Source organism: Stegastes partitus, unplaced genomic scaffold (genome assembly GCF_000690725.1).
Source record: "Stegastes partitus isolate 25-593 unplaced genomic scaffold, Stegastes_partitus-1.0.2 Scaffold2062, whole genome shotgun sequence".
NCBI lineage: Eukaryota > Metazoa > Chordata > Actinopteri > Pomacentridae > Stegastes > Stegastes partitus.
In genome coordinates this window covers 19,722-42,195 of record NW_007579793.1, presented here as the reverse complement: position 1 = coordinate 42,195, position 22,474 = coordinate 19,722, and the positions used below count along the sequence as shown (strand labels likewise).

The following is a 22,474-nucleotide window of genomic DNA, read 5'->3' as shown; positions in this document are numbered from 1 at the left end:
AGTTGAAATCCATAACAAATGTCATATTTTGAGAATGAATGGCTAACAGGGATGAACAGCTCTCCAGTCTTTTGAGTTAACTACTGAAACTTATATTTTGTAATTACCCAACAATATTAGATTAAATTTAAATGATCAGTAAGTGAACGGCAGATGCACCTGATGTAAGCAAAGTGAAAGAAAAACGGCTCATAAATAATACGATGCTGGATGTTACTACAGCTTCGAGTGTACAGTGAAAATCTGGGTCAAGTCAACATTACATATTGATTACATCAGTAACGGCTGTGCACGTTCCACCCAGTCAGCAAGCGCGTTATTATGCTGCACGTACTGCAGATTGTGCATTGACATCAGCCACATTCTGTTAGACTGTAGGTAAATTACTCATGATGGTGTAATTAACAGAAAATCCAGTAATCCCAGTAATCTAGATTTATCTGACGATGTAGACAGATGGGTAGATTGTGCCTCTTATAATGAGACTTCCTTATATTATTCCTTTAATTGAAATGCTAAAAAAAAAGAAGAAGGGCTTTGGTTTAGAGAGTGTTTAACTTTTTGTAATAAAATGCTCCAAAACTAAACTCTCATTGCAACAACCACCAACAGTCAGTACAATTTTCTACCTTTTTTTTGGCTTTTAGCTCACCAAACCCATAACTCGCACAGGTCAGGCCAGTTTAGTCGTCACATGTATGTGGCGTGGACGTGTCGGGGATTTCTCCAGGAAGCCAACAATGGGTTCAACTGTCTTCACAAGCCCCCTCCTCCTCCTCCTCCTCCTTTCCCCCTGCGCTCGCCTGCAGGCATCAATCTCAGAGGACGGGGAGGGGGCCGCCCGAGGCACATCCAGCCTCTGATGGAGCCTTATAACGCAGAGAGATGATGATCAGAACCAGATGCGGCACGTGGAGCTGAAGTCCCCCATAGATTAGCCTTAACGTGCACAAACACTGTCACCTCTCTGGTTTGATCTCAAATGTTTTCTCTCCCCCCCCCCTTCAGGCGGCCGGGTGAAGACGTGGAAGAGGAGATGGTTTATTCTGACCGACAACTGCCTCTATTACTTTGAATACACAACAGTAAGTAGGCAGAATGATGCGTTTCATGTGACTTCTCGTCTGTTTTGCTTTGTTGTTTACCAGAATGCACAAGACGCATCTTTTTTTTTTTTTTTTTGCAGATTAGCAACAGAAAATGGATCTTGAAGGAATTAGCTGGGCGTCATAGCAAATTCTCTAATCCGCTTTTCTTGCTAAGAGTTAGATGAGAGGATCGATACCACTCTTAAATATGAAGCTGCAGCTAGAAGATGGTTATCTTAGATTAGACTGGAAAGAGAGGAACACCAGCACTTCTGAAGCTCACAAATTAACATGCTATGTATGCTATTTGAGGAATATGTGTTAAAAAGAAGTGCAAAACCAGCAGTTTGTGGTTTTGTGTGACTATTTGTTGCCTGTGAGCAGCCAGTTTTTGGTGTATCCACCGGTTGCATGGCAACACTAATACTCAAGAAGCCTCCTTCCAGCACACAGCCCCTCCATAAACCCCAAAATAGTTTTCACGCTTTGACTGGTGTTTATTTTTATACATTTATAGTCGCATATTTGGCATGCAGTCATGACCTGGTGCTCGTCATCTCAGCAATAAAGCAAATAAACATAATTTCCAAAATGTCGAACTGTTCCCTTCAGAGTATTAGTCGTTTCACGTTTTGAAATGTTTAATCCAGCTGTGTTAGTTTAGCAAAGTGTGTAGAATTTCTGGAATTGCAGAGGGATTTTAAGTAAAGTGGAGCCATATGAAACAAAGGGCATCCATTTAGACAGACAGAGGCACAGGTCTCTGCCTTCCAGCTCTGCTACTTAACAGATGCAGCCCCTCTGACCTAAATGAACCTCACTCCAGCAATTAACATGAGACATCATAGGAAACATCTGCAATGTCTACAGCACACATCTGGCCCCCACTAAGCCCTAAGCCAAGTGCCTCCCCCACAACCCCACAACCTCGAATCCCTCGGCATCGCGCAAACCGGCGCTGCGATGGGGGTACGCACACACTCTAAAAGGCACACACTGAGCCAGCTGTGAACAGCTGTCCCAGGGCATTTCCTCCCCCCGCTGTGCACCCCTCATTAGAAAGAAGATGACAGGCGGGACACGAGGCCGTTCCTCAAGGACCCCCCAACACACACACACACACACACACACACACCCTCACATCTGGCCCCGCAGACACAATAGCTGGAGGATGGAGGATGGAGAGTGTAGGGTTACATCTCCCTCGGGTGGTGTCCCCTACATGACCAGGATGAATAAAAACCTCCAGTGTGCTTTAATTACACCTTGATTGGTGCTGAGATGCTGTCAGGCTTCGAATAAAGTAGAAGTAGTGTTTAAAGCATACATGCTATGGAAATTAAAGGTGTGTTTTGATTTGTAATTCATAGCTGTTACTGCTCATGATACGAAATGTTTTTAAATCAAAACTCCAGCCTGGAACCACATCCATTTATCTATTCATTTTATTGTATTTAAAACCTGTGAGAACCCTCATTTAATTAGATAATAACAAGGGTTAGAACACAAAAACAACACAAGTCTTGGTTATTTTTGCAATGATGAGGGATTTTGCAACAAATTTTTAACACCAAATGAAAATAAAGCAGTTTTTTTTGTCTTCACTCAGATGTATTCATTTATATCTTATTCTGACCCAACAACAAACGAAACGAACCCCAACGGTCCTCTGTGAGATTATAGAAATAATATATAAAGTGGGAACAGAGAGCTTTTCAAATTTCCTCGCTCACATTTCCAAATGGTGCTGCTTAATTAAAGAATCCTAAATCTAAATCTGTGGGAGAATTCTGTGACACTAAAGGTTGCCCCTTCTTTGCCTCCTCCAAAATGGCCTCCCTTTCTTTTGCTGGGTAGAGGCAGTGGGTTTAATGTCTTGATTGTATGTAGATGAAGCTCTTTCAGGAACACATGACTTATTGGTGACCAAGTTTATGGAAAAAAAGCTTTTCGTGGTGTGAGCAAGAGGCTACGGGTACCACGAGTGATTTAGCATTAATCTGGGCTGGATCCTTTGTTCATTTCATGTCGCTGCGCCTTCACCGCACACAGATATTATCTTTGCCCTCGTGCAGATCTTGCAGTAGATGGTGGTAAAGACGCACGCGCTGAATGAGTTATGTGTTAATGCTGAGGGCTGTTTTTTTTTGTATGTGTCTCCAGGATAAAGAGCCTCGTGGGATTATTCCTCTGGAAAACCTTAGTATCAGAGAGGTGGACGAGCCAAGAAAACCTGTAAGGACCATATCCTCTCATCTAAATTCACCTTCACACAAACAAAAAATACAACTAAGGTTGAATGTTTGCTCATCAAACGGGTACGATGTCTCCACAGAACTGCTTTGAGCTCTACAACCCCAACCACAAAGGTCAGGTGATCAAGGCCTGCAAGACAGAGGCGGACGGGCGGGTCGTCGAGGGCAACCATGTAGTGTACAGGATATCGGCCCCCACTCCAGAGGAGAAGGAGGAGTGGATCAAATCCATCAAGTAAGTGTTAGTGTGGATCCATTTACACTGAGAGGGCACTTAGCCAACGCCAGCCTGCTCCCGTGTGGGACTTTCTCATGTCTGACCTTGACTGTGAGAAACACACACACACACACACACACACACCAACGTGGCGTGGCCTGGTGACTAAATGTGACTCCATTTCTCACACTTCCATGCAGATAACACTCAGAGGTGATTTCTGCTCTGCTGGATAAGCTCACTTCCCTTTGATTAGAGCTCAACAAGCAAAGAAAAGCTCACACACCTACTCAGACACTATGCCCCGCTGCACGTCTAAGTGTTCTGGCCAGCATTTACACCTACGGATCCAAAGGCCGGGTTGTTAACCAGTGAGGAGAGCGGAGGTGCTGCTGTAAATGGGACCCAGCGGGTAATTGATCAGCTGGCTGGTTATCGTCCACTCAGCTGCACATTCACTGACCAAAATGATCAATATCAGAGCAGAAAATGATATTACTCAACCCTACTATGCTGTAATGATATTAAAAAACCACTTAGCATTGACAGACGTGAGTCCGTTAAGTGAAAGCGGTGGACTTTAGGGGCGAGTTACTGGAATCTTGTTCGGGTTGAGGCTGCTTCATGTGCAGCTAAAGCGATTGGAAAGAGGAGAGAGGTGATCATTTTTCTCGGTTTGGAAGATTTACCGTCCGCTGACCTTCAGAGGACACGCTGTCTGTTTCACATCCTGTAGGAGGTCTCGGAGTGAAACAGCACAAGCGTTGACTCAAGTAGTGACTGCTGCACATGTAATATTGGTCACAGAAAGAGGCTCAGCAGGACGGGGCTGTGCTGCCGAATCCACACTCTCACTCGACTGGCTCGACGAGCGGGGCGGCAGACTGTCCTGTGGTCAGCAGATTTCACACACACCTCGGAATGCACACACACACACACACACTGTCCCACCTGACTCATGTGCAAGGCTGGAAACTGCTGTTGTTGTAACTGTGCACACACACACACACACAGCACGGGCCGTCTCAGCACGTCAACCACTATGCTGCTGGGAAAGCAGATAATTACTCAGCATTATTCCCATCTTCTGCACCCTGACAGCACATCAGGGTATGAAGTGTGATTCTTCTGTAGGAATGGGGCTGCATTAACACACACACTGACAACTTAAAGCAGCTATAATGTGATTTTTTTGCAGTAACTGTGCAAGAGATTTGTAATTTATTTGTAAGTTAGTTTACTGTTATTGTTTTTAAGGACGTAGCAATGTCCAAGGCTGAAAAATAAAGTCAGTGCAAAAGTGTCAAAAACTGCAATTCCTCTAATGGCCACCAGAAGCGAGTATGTCCCTGTAGACCACCATGTAGAAATGTACAGCTTTACAGGAGAAATAAACATGTTTACAGGTTAGAAGAGGACACGATTTTGGTGTCTATAGCTAATTTACCTTTTAATGACAACTGGGCGAGGAGCACATTTTTATATAACTCACCCACTTAAATTGTAATAAATTAATTTGATTCACTTTATCCCTTTATAGGGCGCTCATTGAAATACTTGGAAAATGGAAATTTCAACCCTAGAGTGTTATTGAAGGATATTTCAAGACTTTTTTTTACTTTTGTGATTTAAAAAAAAAATATATAAACATTGCAAATCAAAATTCATAAAGTTACCATATATGGTAACTTTCCCGTCTACAGTTAAAAAAAGGAAATTTATAATAAATACAAGAAAAAGCAACAAACTGCAAAAACATTTTAATTTGAGGTAATGATACCTACACAACCAGTAACAAAGTATTTATAAAGTGCTTGGACAGTTCGTATAGTAATATTTTTCTTGGGGCAGTGGTATTAATGGCACTAATCTCAAAAAATAAATCAAAGTGGAGTTCAATGCAAACCAATAATAAAGCGTTGATAAAATGTCTGGAACATTTGTTTAGTGACATTTTTCGTAAGGTAGTGAAATTGCCACTAATATGAAAATTAAATCAAAGTGCACATGGTTGTTCAACCTCAAGGAGAGGCACAGGGTGGACAAGTTGAACGTTCAAGGACGTTACGAAATATGATCACTTGCCCCAAAAAGGGTTAAATAGAACATTAAATCCAAGAAGTTGAGCCAAAGTGCCTTCCAACTGAGATATAAGATTAACATTGGACAGTAATCTTAACGTTAAGGCCAGACCTTAGAATATTTTTAAAAGAAACCAAATGATTCTCTTTGAGCAAAGACTTGACAACAGTTTAGAGAAAGAACTCCAGCAGAACCAGGCTCAGGGAGGGTAGCTATCTACCTCCCCTGGCTGGGGTGAGGGGGATATTATGGCATAAAGTTATGCATCATTAAATGCATGGCTGCCTTGAGTGACAGGTGGGTAATGTCACATGACAGTCCACGGCCCAGATGCATTTACCTAGCCGGCCTCAACTTCACTCTCGCTCCACCTCTTTGCTTATTTTTGGATTTACCAGGAATCAGAAGGTGTCAGACACTGCAAAGGCGACGCCACCCTGAGGTTCAGAAACACTTCATGGGTGACACCACAGAGCGTTGCTGGTTTTACACCCTGCAGCTTCATGTTGAACTTCAGTTGCATCACCCACAAAACATTATTTCCTGCCTACCAAGAAGCTGTTTTCACTGTACACTGCCTACCTAACAAAGAATGGCAGTAAGCAACTAGCTGATAAATATAGCACATCATTGTTCATTCATTCATTTGCATTCCCATTAGCTTCCACCACAGCGGTTGCTCGTCTTCCTGAGGTCCACGTTCTAAAAATACATCACAAAATCCTACATGAACCCACGTAAAATATCCGACCAAACAAGAATTAAAGGCAAGACGAAAATAAGCGTTCTCATTCTTAACACGGCAGACCTGGAACAGCAGTAATCCAAAGTCCTTCAGGAGATCTGTAAAGGTGGGGATGCTGCTAATGAAGCAGTTTGCACAGAAAATAAAGAATTATAAAACTGGAGTTAGCTGAGAAACACTTGACATGATCATAGTAAACCTGAACTTCTACAGGGAACCAGAACTGTTGGTGTGGTATGGTTAAAAGGAGCTCATGTTGGACTTCATAGGGCGTTAAAAAGCCGCAAACACAGCAGCAAATGAATGCTGGTGCTGCTTTGTAGCTGCTGTGTGTGTGTCACAGGCAACTGTTTGCCAACATGTTTAGTATATCAGCTTAAAAGCTGTCAGTGTGTCAGCCAGTTTCCTCTCCTCATCACCTAATGCAGCTTGAAGTTGGCTAATACGGGCTGCAGCATTAAAGGAAAAATCCAACCTAAAATTCTCTTGATGCACAGTTGTCAGGCTCACCCACATCTGTCTGGTGCTTTGTGGGTAGAGTGAATGACGAGATGCTGAGATATTTATAGCACAAACAAGGTGGTGTAAAGTGCAGGTGTCTGAGGCGCCACAAATCACCGCGAATGTCAGGTTTCGGTGTTGATGACTCGAAGCTGGGTGGCGCGCGACGGGACGAGTTCTGGGAAAGATGCACCGATAGCACAGAATTAGGCCTCTGAGACTTCACAATACGTTCACAGTGCTGATGAATCTGTCCTTGTTGTGAGCATTTGGAAGCAGTCAGTCTTTAATCTGCTCCTTCCTGTCCTCCACAGAGCGAGCATCAGCAGGGATCCTTTCTACGACATGCTGGCCACCAGGAAGAGGAGGATAGCCAATAAGAAATGATGACCGCCCACCTGCAGCTACATCTGTCAGCACCATTTCTGTGACCAGGAGTCCTTGTGTGTCTGTTGTGTGTGTGTGTGTGTGATGTGGGAGTCATGAAGGCCTCCTATTCGTTCTTTCAGGGCTGGGACAAGCAGCAGCAGCAGATGCAGGTGGGACTGTACGTTTATTCCCACCTGAAGATGGCCTGCGCCTCAATTCTTTGCTGAGAAGATTGTATTTAATCTGGCACAGACTTGGAATATCGAAGTGAAGCGTAGAAGAAGGAACTGAGCGGTGATGGAGAACGGCACCAGGACGAGACGGCCACAGCTGCGATTGTGGGGTCTTTTCGTGCGTTGTGATGAGACTGCCCTCTGCTGGACGCATAGGGAACCGCAGCTACCGCACTCCACCACACAGCCAGGATTTGAAACCTGATTATCCATTGCCATACAGCTGTATTCCTGTCATCCCGTCTGCCCCGCTGGCAGTCTAGACCCTTCCCCCAACATGCCATTTCATTACCTGCACCTCCTTCAACGACTGCCAACAATATTTTGTAGTGACGTGCGACTACAGAAAGCCTCAAGCTCGTCAGTCAGCTGGTCTGACTGGTGGCCCTCTAGTGACTGTATCCGTATATGCAAATGTACTGATTTATTCCACCTTGGTTCACCATCCTTCATTTACAATTCTCCCTATTATTTCAAGGCAAACAAATGGAAGCAGGTCTGAAAACTTTATATCGAGTGTGATGACACCTTTGAAGTGGCTTCAAAAAGCTATAATGCATCATATATATTAATTGTCATCTTGAAGTATTTTATGTATTGAAAATCCATCTTTGCGATCATTTGTATTTATTTTTCTTATTGTTTCACAAAAGAGGCAGCCCCCAACCCCCCCCGACTTACATTATTATGCATGTATAGTATATAATGTACATATTTTTTTTTTCTTTGTTGTGTTCATGTAGCGTGTAAATCATAATGGCTGTAGCCTATACCCGTTCACCTTTTTTTTGTTTTTTTTTTTTTTCTTAGTTTGACAGCTAACAGTTTACAATAGTGGAAGAGGGACTTTGTGCAGCTCCTTGTGGAGCGGTGAAACCTCCCCATACTGTGTTATTACTGAGGATCAGATAATACATGATGTTATATGAAAGAAAAACAAGACAGGAGAGTAGAGGATTTAAACTCTTTGAGAAGTGAAACAGATAAGATACTGGAATTTTCCAACTGGGTGAATGACGACTGGAATCTGAGGACTGTTTTCGCCCAGACAGATCAAACCAAACCCACAGCCAAGAGCTTTACTTCCTGGGTGCATCTTCTAGGTTTAAACATGGTTTGGTCTTTGTTTGGGGAAACTGCTCCTGAATACTTTGATGTAGACTTTGAATAAAAATACATGCTGATCAGAAAAGTGTTCTTGCGTGCATGTGAATTCAGCGAGAAGCGCTCTGAACTTACCAGGTCTTTGGTTATTTCAAACACGGAATAGGGTGTTGTGAGTAAAGTAGCGTGAGCTGAGCCGACCCAAATAACTAGAAAAGTGTGTATCTAACAAAACCTGAATACAGAAGAGTGCTGTCAGTTAACGGATCTACACGGTGATTTAACTGTAGTGGAACGTTTGTTCAACAAGAGGCTCGAATACAATCAGTCTATCCTACATAATACAAAGGCAGACAGGAGCTTTTTTTTTTAGTTAAAAATCCCTGGCAAACTCATCCGTCATCTCAGTCAGCATTTTTCATTCATTTCAATGCAGCTTGTAAACAAAGTCCAAGAACAAATTACAATTTCTGACATTAACAAATGTATTTTAAGGCTTTTACCTTATACAATGTATAAATTCTGACATGCTAAACTAAAAGTATAACAGCAGTTTTTTTTCCCCCCAACTTCTGTCTAAAGTTGAAAAAGAAAGAAAGAAACGTTAACCATACCCATTACTGACGTTTGTTCAGAGAATATGGTCAAATTACCACAAGTTCTTCTAAAAACAAAGCAAATCAACAAAACATCTGAGAATCCTGATACAGGATCTTTACGTATAAAAATAACTGATAGTACAGTTCAAAATTAAATTCACAGTATTTTTTTTTTATGACGCTAGAAGACACAAACTGTATTTTGTCATTAAAAAGCTAACACAAATGGTCCACAGCCATGACAACAAAGTTTTGATGCTTTTCTTTTTGAATGTTTAAAAAGAAAAAAAAAGAAAAATAGAATGAAAGGAGAGAGAGAGGCATGATTCAGAGAAAAACCCTCTGCATCTTGTGAAAAAGTTTAAAAAGTGTGAATCTTAGGCTTCAGAGCGAAATGGAAACAAAAGACGTGAACAAAAAAAAAAAAAGCTGGGAAATGTTCTCAAGTCTGTCCAGGGTTAACATGGAGGTATCAGTCAGCGAAGCCTTGTTCCCACCAATGCGCTCGTCTGTCTCCTTCACAAAGATCTCCCAACGTTAGTTTGACTGCTCCCAGTGGGATCGAAGAAATGACTAAAAACATTGCAGCTCTGTAGATATGGTGACATCTTAAACTCACAACCAACGGTTCTTCCCTTCCCCTCTTCCCTTTAGTTTCGTTCTTATTTGTAGCAGGTGGATATCAGTGATGGATGTTAACAAGTTTTTCAAGTCCTGAGTTCCACTGAGCAGCAGTTGAGATGTTTAAGCTCCAGGCTTTGTTTGAGTTCATACAAGTATATATTAATATTTTTCATCATAAATGTTCAACGGGTAACTTTTTTTCTTTTTTCTTTCTTTTTTTTTAATAATAGGAGAGTTACGGCAATTAAAGTAATGCCGTTCAAAAAAAGAAAACAAAAAAAACAAAAGAAAAAATATTTTTGAACATTTAAAACACCGTAGTTGTGGTAAAAATACAATATATTCCCAATGAAGAAGCACCACGTCAAAAAGTTGTCGATGTCATTCCTCTGCTGTTGTTAAAATGGTGGTGATGTGTCTGAAACGAGAAAGGGGAGACCTTCTTATAATCTGTTTGCAAGTGATGATCTGAAACATGTGTGCCTACAATAAGACTACCAACTGTTTCGTGCCGCTGACTGTACTGTTATGATCATTAAAAAAAAAAAGAAAAAGATGCCCACTCACAGAGTCAGTGTTTCAGGCCACTGGAGTTGCCATTGGTTCGACTGTAACCGTTTCCTACAAAACAGGATGACCATGTATTAGGTTACATTATTGTATTTCAGCATTTTGAAGGATGACTTTGAATGTGAAAATGTTCTGCTAACCTGTGTATCCGTTGTAATAGCGGTGAGTTGAACAGTTTGTGGGTGAGGTGTGGCGGGAGGGGGGGAGACGGTTACTGCTTTCATCGGCGCAGTCCGTGCGGCGGCGTTTTTCTGGCGAGTAACCGTTATCGTATTTAGAGTCCTTAAAGTCAGAGTGACGCCGCTTGCGGCTCTCCCGTTCCTCACTGCTCCTGTTCTTGTGGCTCCGTGCTGCTCCCGGGCTGTGCTCCTCAGGGTCACTGTCCCGGTGCCTCCTCTTTTTCTTTTTTTTCTTTTTTGATTCCGTGACTCTGTCGGAATCTGCGTCGGAGCTTCTAGGGGAAGACAGAAAACGGCATGATTATCCTCAACTCAAAAAACTAACAGGCATCAGGCTTTATTACCTTTATAAAGACAAAAATGAAGGTCTGGGCACTAAAACCACAGCGATATGTATAGGCCATAAACCAGGGGTGTCAAACTGCGGTCCTCGAGGGCCGCAATCCTGCACCCCTGCCATAAACACTTAATAGCAATGAGAAAATTGCTTAATAAAATGTTTGATAGTTTTACTTAATTCCATCAGATGCAGACAATCCCGAAAACACACAACACAACAAAGTTCGACTGCATTTACAACCCACACCTCCAGGTTTTAAAATAGTGTGTATTACGGAACGATGATTCGTTTATCCTTATTTGTTTATCAATAAGTGCAAACTCATTCGTTGGTGTGTTCTTCATTGCGGTTAAAATTGTTATTGTAATTGTTAATATTATTAGGCAGTGTGCGCTGATAAAGTGGCTGAATTCAAAGTAAGGTGGTTATAATAGAAATGTTTTTCTACTGCTCTTCATTAAAAATAGGTTATTAAAAAATATCAGCAGTTATTGACAGATAGAGATGAAACACTATCATGAAAATTGAATTGTCTTTAACTTCTATTGCCCAGCTCAAGCTGCAATTCTTTCGTTCTTGGATGATCACTATACCAGAAAAAGGTCAAAAATAGTGAAAAAAATAAAAATAAAATGCTCTTCACAACTTCATAGTACTGTCTGGGAATGTCTTCAAGTATCTCATTCTCTCAAATTAAAGTTTACAACTAAAATAACATCAGTTTGCTATGAAAGATAACCAACAAATCCTAACATCTGAGAAGCTTGAACCAGAGGATGGTTTTCATTTCTTATCAGTTCTTTCATCTCTTGACCAAACGATTGAACGGCATATTATTTCAACTGTAAAATGATAAAAGCTGTTCAGTTTACAACTGAGGTTAGTAGTATTATTGCTGATCTTTTAACCTTGAATGATTGTGCAGGTTCGCATCTTTAGATTTAACAGTCGCCTTGATATTATCCAGATATTCTGTTTTGAAATATTATTTGCGTCTGATGTAATTTGTCATAAAAAAGAAAAATTACTTTGTTGGTAAATTCTTAAAACTACATTTATGCCTCGTATATTATATTTAAAAAAAAAATCATGCATGAATATGTAAAAATTAATGCAAAAGAGCCTTCTCATTGTGTGTGCACTTTAGCTCAAGTCTCCAGAGCAAACTGGACCTGGATCGTCTTCCAAACTACACGCCATGTCAGAAATCTGGCTTGCAGATTAAAATACTTTAAAATGAGATGCCATGTGTGCATTGTGGGAATCTGTGAACACCCCTTTAGTGTCAAACTCTGAACATGCATCATTCTGCACAGTGAACACTGGAGCAAATAACCATTTAGTGAAATAGATTTCTGACTTTTAGTGCAGCGCAACATGCAGACAAAAATAGCACAACTCACCCGCTCTCACGATGTCTGTCTTTGTCCTTTGACTTTTTCTTTTTCTTGCTCTTTTTATGTTTTTTAGAGCGACGGGCCTCAGAGCTGTCATCGCTCTCCTTGCTCTGATGATCAGCAGTCCTCTTGTGATTTTGACCCTCCCTGTTTGCTGCTGATTCAGATGTGGAGAGGAGAACCCGTGGAGGGGAGCCCTTGAACTTGCTTGTTTCTGACACTGTTGCAGCCAAGGAAGACCCCTCTTTAGAAGGGTAGTAGTCCCTCTCCCTGCCACTGCTCTTGTCCTTCGTTGCCCAGTAATCTCGACTCTCATGGTGCCACCTGCGAGGATTTTGAGAGTCCTCGCGGTTGTAACCGTATGCCCTCCGCTCGCGATCCACATCCTCCCTGGGTCGTTGGCGGTAGTAGCTGTAATGGCGGGAGTTTCTGTCATGATCACGCTCTCTTGGTGATCGCTGAACGTTTCGCTCCCGTCGACGTTCAGGATCCCAGTCTCTGTAGGAGCGCTCTTGAGGAGGCAACCGGTCCCTGTATGAGCGAGAACGGGGATCTCGATAGCCCCGCCTGTGCCATTGACGATCACCATCGCTATCTCGCTCTTTGCTCCTGTCCCTGTAGTGTCTCTCCCTGTCTCTGCCAGCATCAGAGTACAGTCTGTCTCTCTCCCTGTCACGGGAGGATTGTCTTTCATTGCCTCTATAACTGGGCTTGGACTGATACTGCTCCTTTGTATCTGTACGTCCTTCAGTCACTACTGATGGACCATTGCTTTGTGGTAGATCCTTGGCTTCATTCTTATTTATGTCAACCTTCTGTGGAGCTGCAGATGCCCCACTGGTGCTTTGAGAGCAGTCTGGCTGGGTGGATAAGGCCGCAGGGTTGCCATGATGCCCAGAAGGAGCAGCAGATTCTATAGATCCAACAGAAAGGGTCGTTGTAGCAGTAGCAGGAGGTGGAGAGCTAACAGCAGCGTGTGCTGTGTGGTGAGGCAGGGGTTCAGACAGAGTTTTAGCCCTTATGTCAGGAGTAGAGAGGTGCTGCCTGTCATTAGCAGCAGGATGAATGCTCTGAGAAGAACTGGCCTGGGATGAGGCAGGAGTATGGGCCTCTTTGCTGGAAAAACAAACAACAAATACAAGCATATGAGCACAGTGCTTGATGGGTGAAACATTTGTACAGTGAATGCCAGGGCAACAAAGTAGGTTTTTACATAAATTATGGTCATTTCTTCAAACTCACTACTGCAAGAAGAGTTTTTATTTAATTACTTAATGTGAATTACAGAGCAATAATGTTTTTCTAGCTTAGAGTTAGAATGTGAATCTTACTTTGGTTGACTATGGTCATTGCCTAGCCCATTAGCAGGAGGGGCCACTGAGGACAAACTGCCATGATTACTGCCAGAGATCTGAAGAGCACAAAGAAAGACATGATCATTAATGTAGTCATCAAACTGAATGTAAATAAATCTTCTGCACAATATAAAGAGTAAGCACACAACTTACCTTATCAGGCGTATTGTGTCCATTCACTTTGTGGTGTCCATAGTGGTGCCCGTTTTGGTTGGATTTAGAGACCCCATAGTTGGGTCCATTTAATCCATTGCCATTATGGTGCACTCCTGACTCTCCGTTGGAGGTTTTAGGAGAATTGTTATAATCTCCCGTGCCATTGCTTCCCTTAGGGTGAGACTTGGATAAACAGCCGTTATCCAGAGTGCCACAGTTTTCCTGGTCTGACTCCTCTGAAGATTCTTGGCCGTATGGCACCAGGAATGATGCTCCATTCCCTCCAGTGTGGTGATCCCCATTACTGCAAGACGTGCCATTAATATGGTTAAGTTGACGTGGAACAAAGCGAACGTCTGAACGGACGTCTGAGGTAGACTGTGAGGAGGATAAAGAGCTGGAGGAGGAGCTGCTGGCAGAGGACGGCTGGCTGTAAGAGGACGAGGAGGACGACGGGCGGTTTGGTTTGCCCTGTCCAATGAAAAATGAAAGCTTCTGCCGTTTGTCATGGTCTGGGATCATTGTGGGTCGGCTGATCGAGTGCGAGATGGAAGAGGAAGAAGAAGCCAATCCATGCCCTGGCTTTCCCACCACACTGCTGCTGGTGCTGGGCTTGGAGCTGGAGGGGTAGTCCCTCAGAGATCCATTCCCATTAACATGGAGAGTGCTCTGAGGAGGAAAATCAAGGGGTACAAGAACATGCTTTAATTTAAGTCACACACTGACTACACATTTAAACTGTTAACATTCAAAAAACATTTATCATGCCTGGTTATGTTAAAACCCTAATGTCAAAAGATTTGGCAGTACCTTGGTCATGTGTGGTGGCAGCTGGGGACCAATGAAGCCAATGTTGTTGTGGTGGACGGTGGTGTTGATGCGTGGTATTACCACCGGTCGCGGAGATGACTGGCCAGAGATGCCAGGATTATGGCTCAGGTGGGTGTACTCCCCAGTTTTTTTCATATCAGTGGATCTGATGACAAGATAACATGGACATTAACAAAGGCAAGCATGAGAAGACAATTTGCTGAGTGGATCAATTTTAAACAACTCTAACACTGTAAGACTGCCTTTTTTTAAAAGTAAAAATAGAGGGAAATGTGTTGCTGTATTTCACTGTATCTCCTCCTATAAATGAACACGCTGACATTAAACAAGCATACATGAACAGTTTAGTTACATTTGCGTTAAAAAAATAATTGAAACTTGTTGAATTGTAATGTACTCACTTCATGTAGAAAAGAACATAGGCCTGCTGGTTGAGAACAGACCTGATGTCACTGACAGACACAGAGGAGTCGTTCATCTGATACCACTGACCATTGCTTGCCTGTTAAGAGAATTGGGAGGTTTGACACAACACATTCACTTGCACGCTGCCATAAATTGTACCTTTACAAAGATATGCATTTTCAGTATTTGTTGATGTTGTAAAAAAAAAAGGTGATAATTCTGCTGTACGTTGATTGTTAAGATCATTGAGGGTGGTAGTGGTCTGCATTACAATCTAAAGTGTTCCTAATAATTTGTCGCTTGTGTATTTTAATGGAATGGACAAAATATTAGGTGAACATTTAAATGTAATCAAGTACAAAACAATTATAAACATAAAGTTGAATCATCACTTTGTTGACATCAACAAAAACTGAAAAAGAGTAGAACTTCTGGCAGAGCTGTAGTATGGAATAGCATTAGTTTAACAGGTGATCCTAATAAATTGGTGAGTATGTAATAAAAGCTGTTGAGTACAAATATCACTATATATGAACGTACAGCTATTATAAACAGAATATTATGTTAATATACTTTTCAAAGTTTGTGTATACATTTGTAGTGCTCTTTATGTTCTCTATCACTAATCTCTGCTGCAGTGAGTTGTTGATGGACTGTTGAGACAAATGTGTACCAGGCAACAGCCTTCTGATAGATTAGAACAGTGGTTGGTAGCAGTGCCAGTACCTTAATATAGCAGAAGTAGTGTCCAGCATGACAGCTGAATCCAGAGTGAACCAGTACAGCATACAGCCCGTAGACCTGGGGCTCGCCTTGGGACTGAGACATGAAGGGCCGTAGGTCCAAGTACTCTGGATATTTCACATCCTGATGACCAGAAAAAACGCTGCTTAATTTCAAAATTAACTACAATAGCAATACTCCAGGGAGCTGTCTAAGGTCTATGTGGTTGTAGTGAATATCACAGTTCACGTGGGTCACTGTACCTTTGTGATTTTGCCTCCACTGAAGTTTGCAAAGCGTTTGAGTGAGAGGGTGAGCACATTGGAGCTGCGGTGGATTGTGAATCTCTTTGAGGCTGTGACCATTTTTTTGCACCTGGGGGAAAACACAGGTTTGATTAGTTAGTTGGTAAACTGAGTCATAAGTGAAGAAATAACCCTGGACTTTGCTTATCTTTGCTGACTTACTTGGTGCATTTGTAGGCATTTTCGCCATCCAGCTGTTCTGGCTTGACAAACTGCTCCAGAGCCTTGGAGACGCTGGGAGCCGTCTGCATGGAGAAAACAAATCATTTTCAATGTCGGGAATTGTTCTTATGAGCTCCTACAAAATCTTCATGTGCATTTATAAATCTGAATCAATATGTAGAATATATATTAGCCTCAACAGTGACGATGAATGTTGTCTAATTACCTTAATTTCCAGAGTAATATCCAGAAAAGGGTCAAATGTATCTGAGACTGCTTTGCAGTTTAAACATTTAACTGAAAAAGACAAATCAGTGTTAGGTCACTATAGCAAAGCTGTGCAACACAGAAACATGACATCACATAAAGGAGAAAAATCAAGAAAACAAATCAACATTATTAGCTTACCTCTGGACCTTAGGTACCCGCCAAATACTTGGTGAATGAAAGTAGTTGCCTGCGTTTGCCTGTCCAATCTGTCGCAAAGATACAGGTGAAAACAACAATTTAATGACTGTCTTCTTAACCCCACCAACAAACAAACATTTTCTGGTTACACTGGTGCAGAGATAAGAATGTCCCTTTACAGTATTTTAAGCTGTCAAGTGACAAAACATTACAGCTCAAGTAGGATTGAAAAAGGGAGGAATTAGAGCAAGAGTAATTAGTTGAGAGGCAACCCGTCACTACAGAATAAGAATTGACTTCAGACTTCGAGCTCTTAAAATCACTTTCTAAGAGCCCCATGGGAACCACAGTGGTCAGGCCAGTGTATCTATTAAACATGCTCTGCTGTACTTTGTTAAAAATGCATGTATGTGGACATGATGGCTCAAAACTGCTTTCACACATTGCAGCAGAAAAAAATTCATGTTTCAATGCATCTCCATGTTCTTTCAAGCTCAAGTTTCTTAGAATATGTTATACGGAGGACATTATCAAACATGTGCTTAAAGTGTCTTGGCAGTGCACAGAATACATTAAAATGGATATACATGGAAACTTGTGCATAGACATACTACACCCCACTATGTGTATACCTATGCCAGCGCACACATAGTTACACACACATAGATAGAAACTCAGAAGCATGCATACAGTTAGGTATATCAATTACACGCAATGAAAGCCAGATAAAACATACATAGGACAAAATACAGCAGCATGCCTGCTGTAAGAACACTTTCTATAATGAAGCAGTAAAAAATTCCCCAAGGCACCTGATGCACGAAGAGCTAGCCAGGGTTTGTATAGTATGGAATCAGAGTTATCAGTTCAGTTAAGACAGGAGGAAATCTGTATTGTTAAAAATACTTCATCCCAGTAACTGTGCCCTCCAGACTCAGGAGAGAGTTGTAGACACTGAATTACATGAAACAAAGGACGCAGGATTTATCCTGGAAGGTGTTTGCTAATTAGAACACTTTTTCTCTTCTGATAATTAATTTAGTATTGTCAGCCAAAGGGAGCATGGTTGTGTAATTTAAGGTTTTTTTTTCCTCTTTTTTTTTTAAACATTGCAATTTACACTTACTTGGTTCCAGGTAAGCAGGACTTTTGCATAGAATCCACTGTGTACCGCAGAAACTCATGGGCGTCCTCTTGGCTTCCATAGCGGAAGTGCTTTGCAATCCCTGTGTAGAAAAAAATAGATAAAGCAGGGAGAGGTGTGAGTGTGGTAAAGGAAACCACCTTTAAAAGTAAGTTTAAACTTCTTTAAACAGCAGTTTAAAGAAGCAGCAATGATCTATTATCTATACACCGCTTAATCCTCACTAGGGTCACTGAGGGAGCTGGAGTCTATCCCAGCTGACTCAGGGTGAAGGCAGGGGACACCCTGGACAGGTCACCAGTCTATCTACCAGTCTACATTTACAAATGGACAATTTAGAATCACCAATTAACTTCAACATGTTTTTGGACTGTGGGAGGATGCCGGAGAACCCGGAGAGAACCCACGCTGCATGGGGAGAACATGCAAATTGTGTCCTCAGTGTCCTCACCGGGACGTGAACCCTAACTCTTCCAGCTGCGAGGCAACGGTGCTAACCACCGAGCCACCTTGCAGCCCTTTGCCAGAAGATTTCCCTCCAAAACTAAAGAGGTAAACAGTCAGACAGCGCCTCCTATCATTCATTTCAGGTAAAGATTTTGAACAGGGGACAACTTTAATTCTCTAGCTCAGGGGTGTCGAACTGCGGTCCTCGAGGGCCGCAATCCTGCATGTTTTAGATGTCTCCCTCTTCCAACACACCTGATTCAAATGATCAGCTCATCATCAAGCTCTGCAGAAGTCTGATAACGATCCTGATCATGTGAATCAGGTGTGTTGGAAGAAGGACACATCTAAAACATGCAGGATTGCGGCCCTTGAGGACCGGATGTCGACACCCCTGCTCTAGCTGTACAGACATCCACTTACTTTTGAGCTCGTTGAGCACACCAATGGGCTTAATGACATTCCCAGAGTTGGCAAAAACTTGAATGATGTGGTTTTGCATGGTGCACATCATACAGAACCCTGGCTCATGACCTGTAGCAGAACAGATGGACAAAACACTGATGAGTAAGACATGATTCAGGCAAGACAGCAGCTCATAGATACTGTTGAAATGATTGAGAATGATGCGATAATTATTGCATGGCTGTACAACTAACCAAGACTATCTCTGGTGCGTAAAAGTGGCATGAAACACTAACTTACATGTTTTGGAGTGTTCCCGCGTCAGCATGTAGTTTGCTAACGGAGGGGTGTAGGTGAGACACTGCAGAGCTGAGTTGAGGAAACAGGTGTTCCCCATGTTCTGCAGGCCTGCACCAATGCGGTGAACCTGGGGCCACTTTAGGACGAGCCGCTCTGGAGAGAACAGGACCTTCTGGGGCAAGTCAATTCCATCGCTACTGCTTATCACTGGACACACAGAGAGCCACAATTATTACTAAAATTAGATTCAAAGCATTTGCCAGGTCATAAACAAACATAAACAAATAGCTGTAATATGCTATATTGCTAAAGTAAACACATACTAGCACACGACAATGGCACAATGGGACTTACAGTAATAGCTATCACTGTTACATAATGTGATTCTGACATCTGACTGTAATATAGGGCGAACTAGAAAAGACATGATGGAGTTTGTTCTCCCTTTTGTTTCTGCTAAACAAGTTGGGCTGCTGATCTTTATATCAAAACACCAATTGCGTCATAAGCTCAAGTGATTGATCATGCTCTCGCTTCAAAACTGGCTGGGTTATATAACTGGATGAATGAAAGCAGAGTGAAGCCGCAACACAACACCCACAAAAACAGTTGTGTCACACTCTTGTGCAAAAATAGTAGCACAAAGATTAGCATCATTAATGCAGCTTTCACTTAATCACATCATTTACATATAACAGTTCTCTGTTTGCAAATACAAACAATTGGAAACAAACAAAAAAAATCCTGAAATGTGTTTTTTTTATTTTTGGAAAAACAACATGATTGTCTCAAGATAGTCATGTCTGCAAAGTATTGGTTTTGGTCTGCACTTGTTAAAAAGGTGAGAAAAATAGCTAATAGCCACAAATGCATTTACAGTTGGACTGTCAACATAAGTTGAGAAACTTCTTATGTGTCTACTGTATGACGGATAAACGGAGGATAAGACAAACAGCATCACTGGCTGACCCTTTGTCCATACATGATGGAATATGTACAACCAACCAACCAACATCCTTTATAGTTTTATCTCGATTTTCAAGACACATGCATTAAAAAGACAGTTGATAAAAGCCCTCGCTCCTACCTTGCTCCTTAGGCCGCTCCACAGATGAGGGTGTGCTGTTGTAGACAGCAGCTCCAATCGTCGGGCCCAGGCATCCTCCTGGAGCCTTCAGCCTCGGAGAGTCACTGGGCATGGTAGGGCCCACTGCCCAGCTGCTGGAACAACTGCCGTCCATCCCCACGTCTCCACTGGTGAAGGAGGATCGGTTACATCCGACTGACTCGTGGTCAGACTTTTCTGAAGATCTGTCAACTATGGTCATTGTTCATAGCTGTATTGGGGCAGAGACACAGAAGCATACAACTTAATGAGTTATAGCTTGAGCTGCAGAAAAAGGAAAAAAATATTTACAAATTGTTGTTTCTCATTTCTGTTCTAGAGAAGTTTTTATTTTTAATATGTGTGTTTCATTATTATTAATGATAATATTACATAATACTTCATTGCGCTTTTCTGTGCATCGAGAGTAAAACAACTCAATGCCATAGGCAAAACATTACAATGACACTTGAAGTTAAATGCATTGCAGTATTCTAATTTGCTAATTAACACTGACCTCACAACATCACCTTTGCCTTTAGTAAACTGGGATAGATTTCTGTTGTAGAGAAGTTTTGTTTTTAATTTTTAATGTGTCTGTGTTTGGGTGACTGAGCAAAGGAAAATCACTTTTTTATGAGAGACATTTAATGCAATTGTATGTGTAAATGCAATGACAATAAAGTCTTTGATTTGACTTGAACCGATTTGTTTGAATTTAAAGTGAAAGTGAAATACGTATCACTCCACACCAGCTTGGATTAATGATTAACAATGACAAAATAACAATAACACTTATATAGCACTTTGCTGTGCGTTTAGATGAACACAACTAAATGCCACAGGCAAAACATCACATTAATTTGTAGTATACGAATTTGCCAGTTTACACTGACCGCCTACCATTATCTCTGCCTTTAGTAAACTGGATTAGATTATCTGATTTATATTCAGAGAAAAGCAAAAACTGCAACAGAGCTAAAAGCAAAATATCTCTCATTCAGCCTCTACTTATATTGAAATACGAAACTAACTTATCTCTTAGTGAGAGCCATAATGAGCATCTTGCAAGATCCTCTTTAAATACCAAACATCACAAGATACGGGCAGATTTTAAAATCTATATTTTTTTATGTTCAATTCTACCAATTTATGAAACATATCACCAAAATTACTTACCACCAAGTCAACGTTAGTAGTTAAACAACCCGACAGGGAGAAATTTCCTGGTCGGAAGCACGTTTACAACAGCAGCTGTTCCCTCCCACCTGCTCCAACAGACTGCTTCACATTGGCTAATAGACGGTAGCTAGGCCTTTCACACGCAGCGAAGATAAACTTCAAGAAAACACGCACAAAATCTTTTGGTATCTCTTGTAGGAGACCGAGCAAAAACTAACGGTTGTTCCACTTGTCTTGTAGGCTCTATGTCGTCAGCAGAACATTCCAAAAGAACCCGACACGTAACACACAGCTAGCAAGCGCAGCTAGCATTACGTGCGGTGGCGCTCGTGCGGCAATATTGTTGCTAATGCGGCTAGCTAGCAAGCTAGCTCGGCACGATGGACGCGGGCTGACATGGCGGAGGGAAACACAGCTAATGACTGGGACGTGTGGGAATAGTTTTTTGGTTTCACTTTGAGGTACATCTGATTTAAAATGGGTGGGCTGTGAGTAACGGGACGTCTAGCTAGAGGAGAAAGGAGGGGCTCGACACCGGCGGCTGTGTGTGCTCACTGCGCCGCTCGCTCCGACATGACATAGAGAACCGGTGTAAGACTACTACATCAAATCAGAGCGACCCAGACCCTCCGAAATATTACGGCTGCACAGTTAAAGTGACACTCGACCATAAAAGCATCACAGCACTCACCTGGAATCTGTTATGAATACGTTAATAGCGGTTGTAAATCCATTCCTTATTTCCAGCGGGTGTCCGGCGGTGAACAATGACGTAGCTAATTGCCCCACGGGTACATCCGGGTACCTGCGATGAAACGAGGTCTCTGATTGGCTCAATCGGCCGTTTCTCTGCGAGGAACGTGTTTCGGGAAGATCCGTCGCATGTACAAACCCCTGACCTTTGTGTACATGATGTACAGCCCACATTAAGAGCTTTATACCCACAAAGCTATTCTATAAGTGGTCCCAGTGGCTAAAACTAGACCAGTCAAACTGAAGCAATTGCTGTTATTATTATCTATGCAGAAAAGCCATAATCTAAATAATTACTCTGTGCTCAAAGCCTTTCCACTTTTAGAACTTCTTAAAATTCAACAGTGTGCGTTTCCTACACCAATTACACAACATATGCAAAGTTTAAACATGCATGCATGAAAATACAAAAGCCTTTGTTGGAAAATCTAAATTGTAATTCTTGTGATGTCCACAGTTAGTTGACAATTTGCTAAACCTCAGAATTAAA

General features: G+C 41.9%; 2 protein-coding genes across 6 annotated transcripts in view; one reads left to right on the top strand and one right to left on the bottom strand.

Annotated features, from left to right (window-relative positions):
• The window catches only part of cyth3a (cytohesin 3a), a 42,806-nt gene extending 34,124 nt beyond the window's left edge, over positions 1-8,682 (top strand). For both annotated transcript variants that reach the window (XM_008303747.1, XM_008303748.1), the window contains exons 10-13: positions 1,009-1,085; positions 3,252-3,323; positions 3,424-3,578; positions 7,203-8,682. In XM_008303747.1, the coding sequence (XP_008301969.1) occupies positions 1,009-1,085; positions 3,252-3,323; positions 3,424-3,578; positions 7,203-7,275 (377 nt within the window). In that variant the 3' untranslated portion in view covers positions 7,276-8,682. The remainder of the gene's footprint in view (positions 1-1,008; positions 1,086-3,251; positions 3,324-3,423; positions 3,579-7,202) is intronic.
• A 268-nt stretch (positions 8,683-8,950) lies between these two features.
• Positions 8,951-21,997, bottom strand: usp42 (ubiquitin specific peptidase 42). 4 transcript variants are annotated; one of them, XM_008303752.1, is made up of 18 exons: positions 21,923-21,997; positions 20,032-20,334; positions 18,945-19,151; positions 18,663-18,773; positions 17,775-17,874; positions 16,649-16,716; positions 16,467-16,537; positions 16,241-16,323; positions 16,037-16,148; positions 15,777-15,917; positions 15,047-15,147; positions 14,625-14,790; positions 13,812-14,483; positions 13,635-13,714; positions 12,310-13,419; positions 10,528-10,841; positions 10,385-10,438; positions 8,951-10,235 (listed from the first exon to the last, which is right to left on the bottom strand). In XM_008303752.1, the coding sequence occupies exons 2-17, from the start codon at positions 20,270-20,272 to the stop codon at positions 10,389-10,391; spliced, it is 3,627 nt and encodes a 1,208-aa protein (XP_008301974.1). In that variant the 5' UTR covers positions 20,273-20,334; positions 21,923-21,997; the 3' UTR covers positions 8,951-10,235; positions 10,385-10,388. The 4 variants fall into 4 exon arrangements, with proteins under 4 accessions (XP_008301974.1, XP_008301971.1, XP_008301976.1 ...); XM_008303749.1 differs by having other exon boundaries at positions 20,032-20,281; XM_008303754.1 differs by having other exon boundaries at positions 10,528-10,838; positions 20,032-20,281.
• Positions 21,998-22,474: the final 477 nt, after the last annotated feature.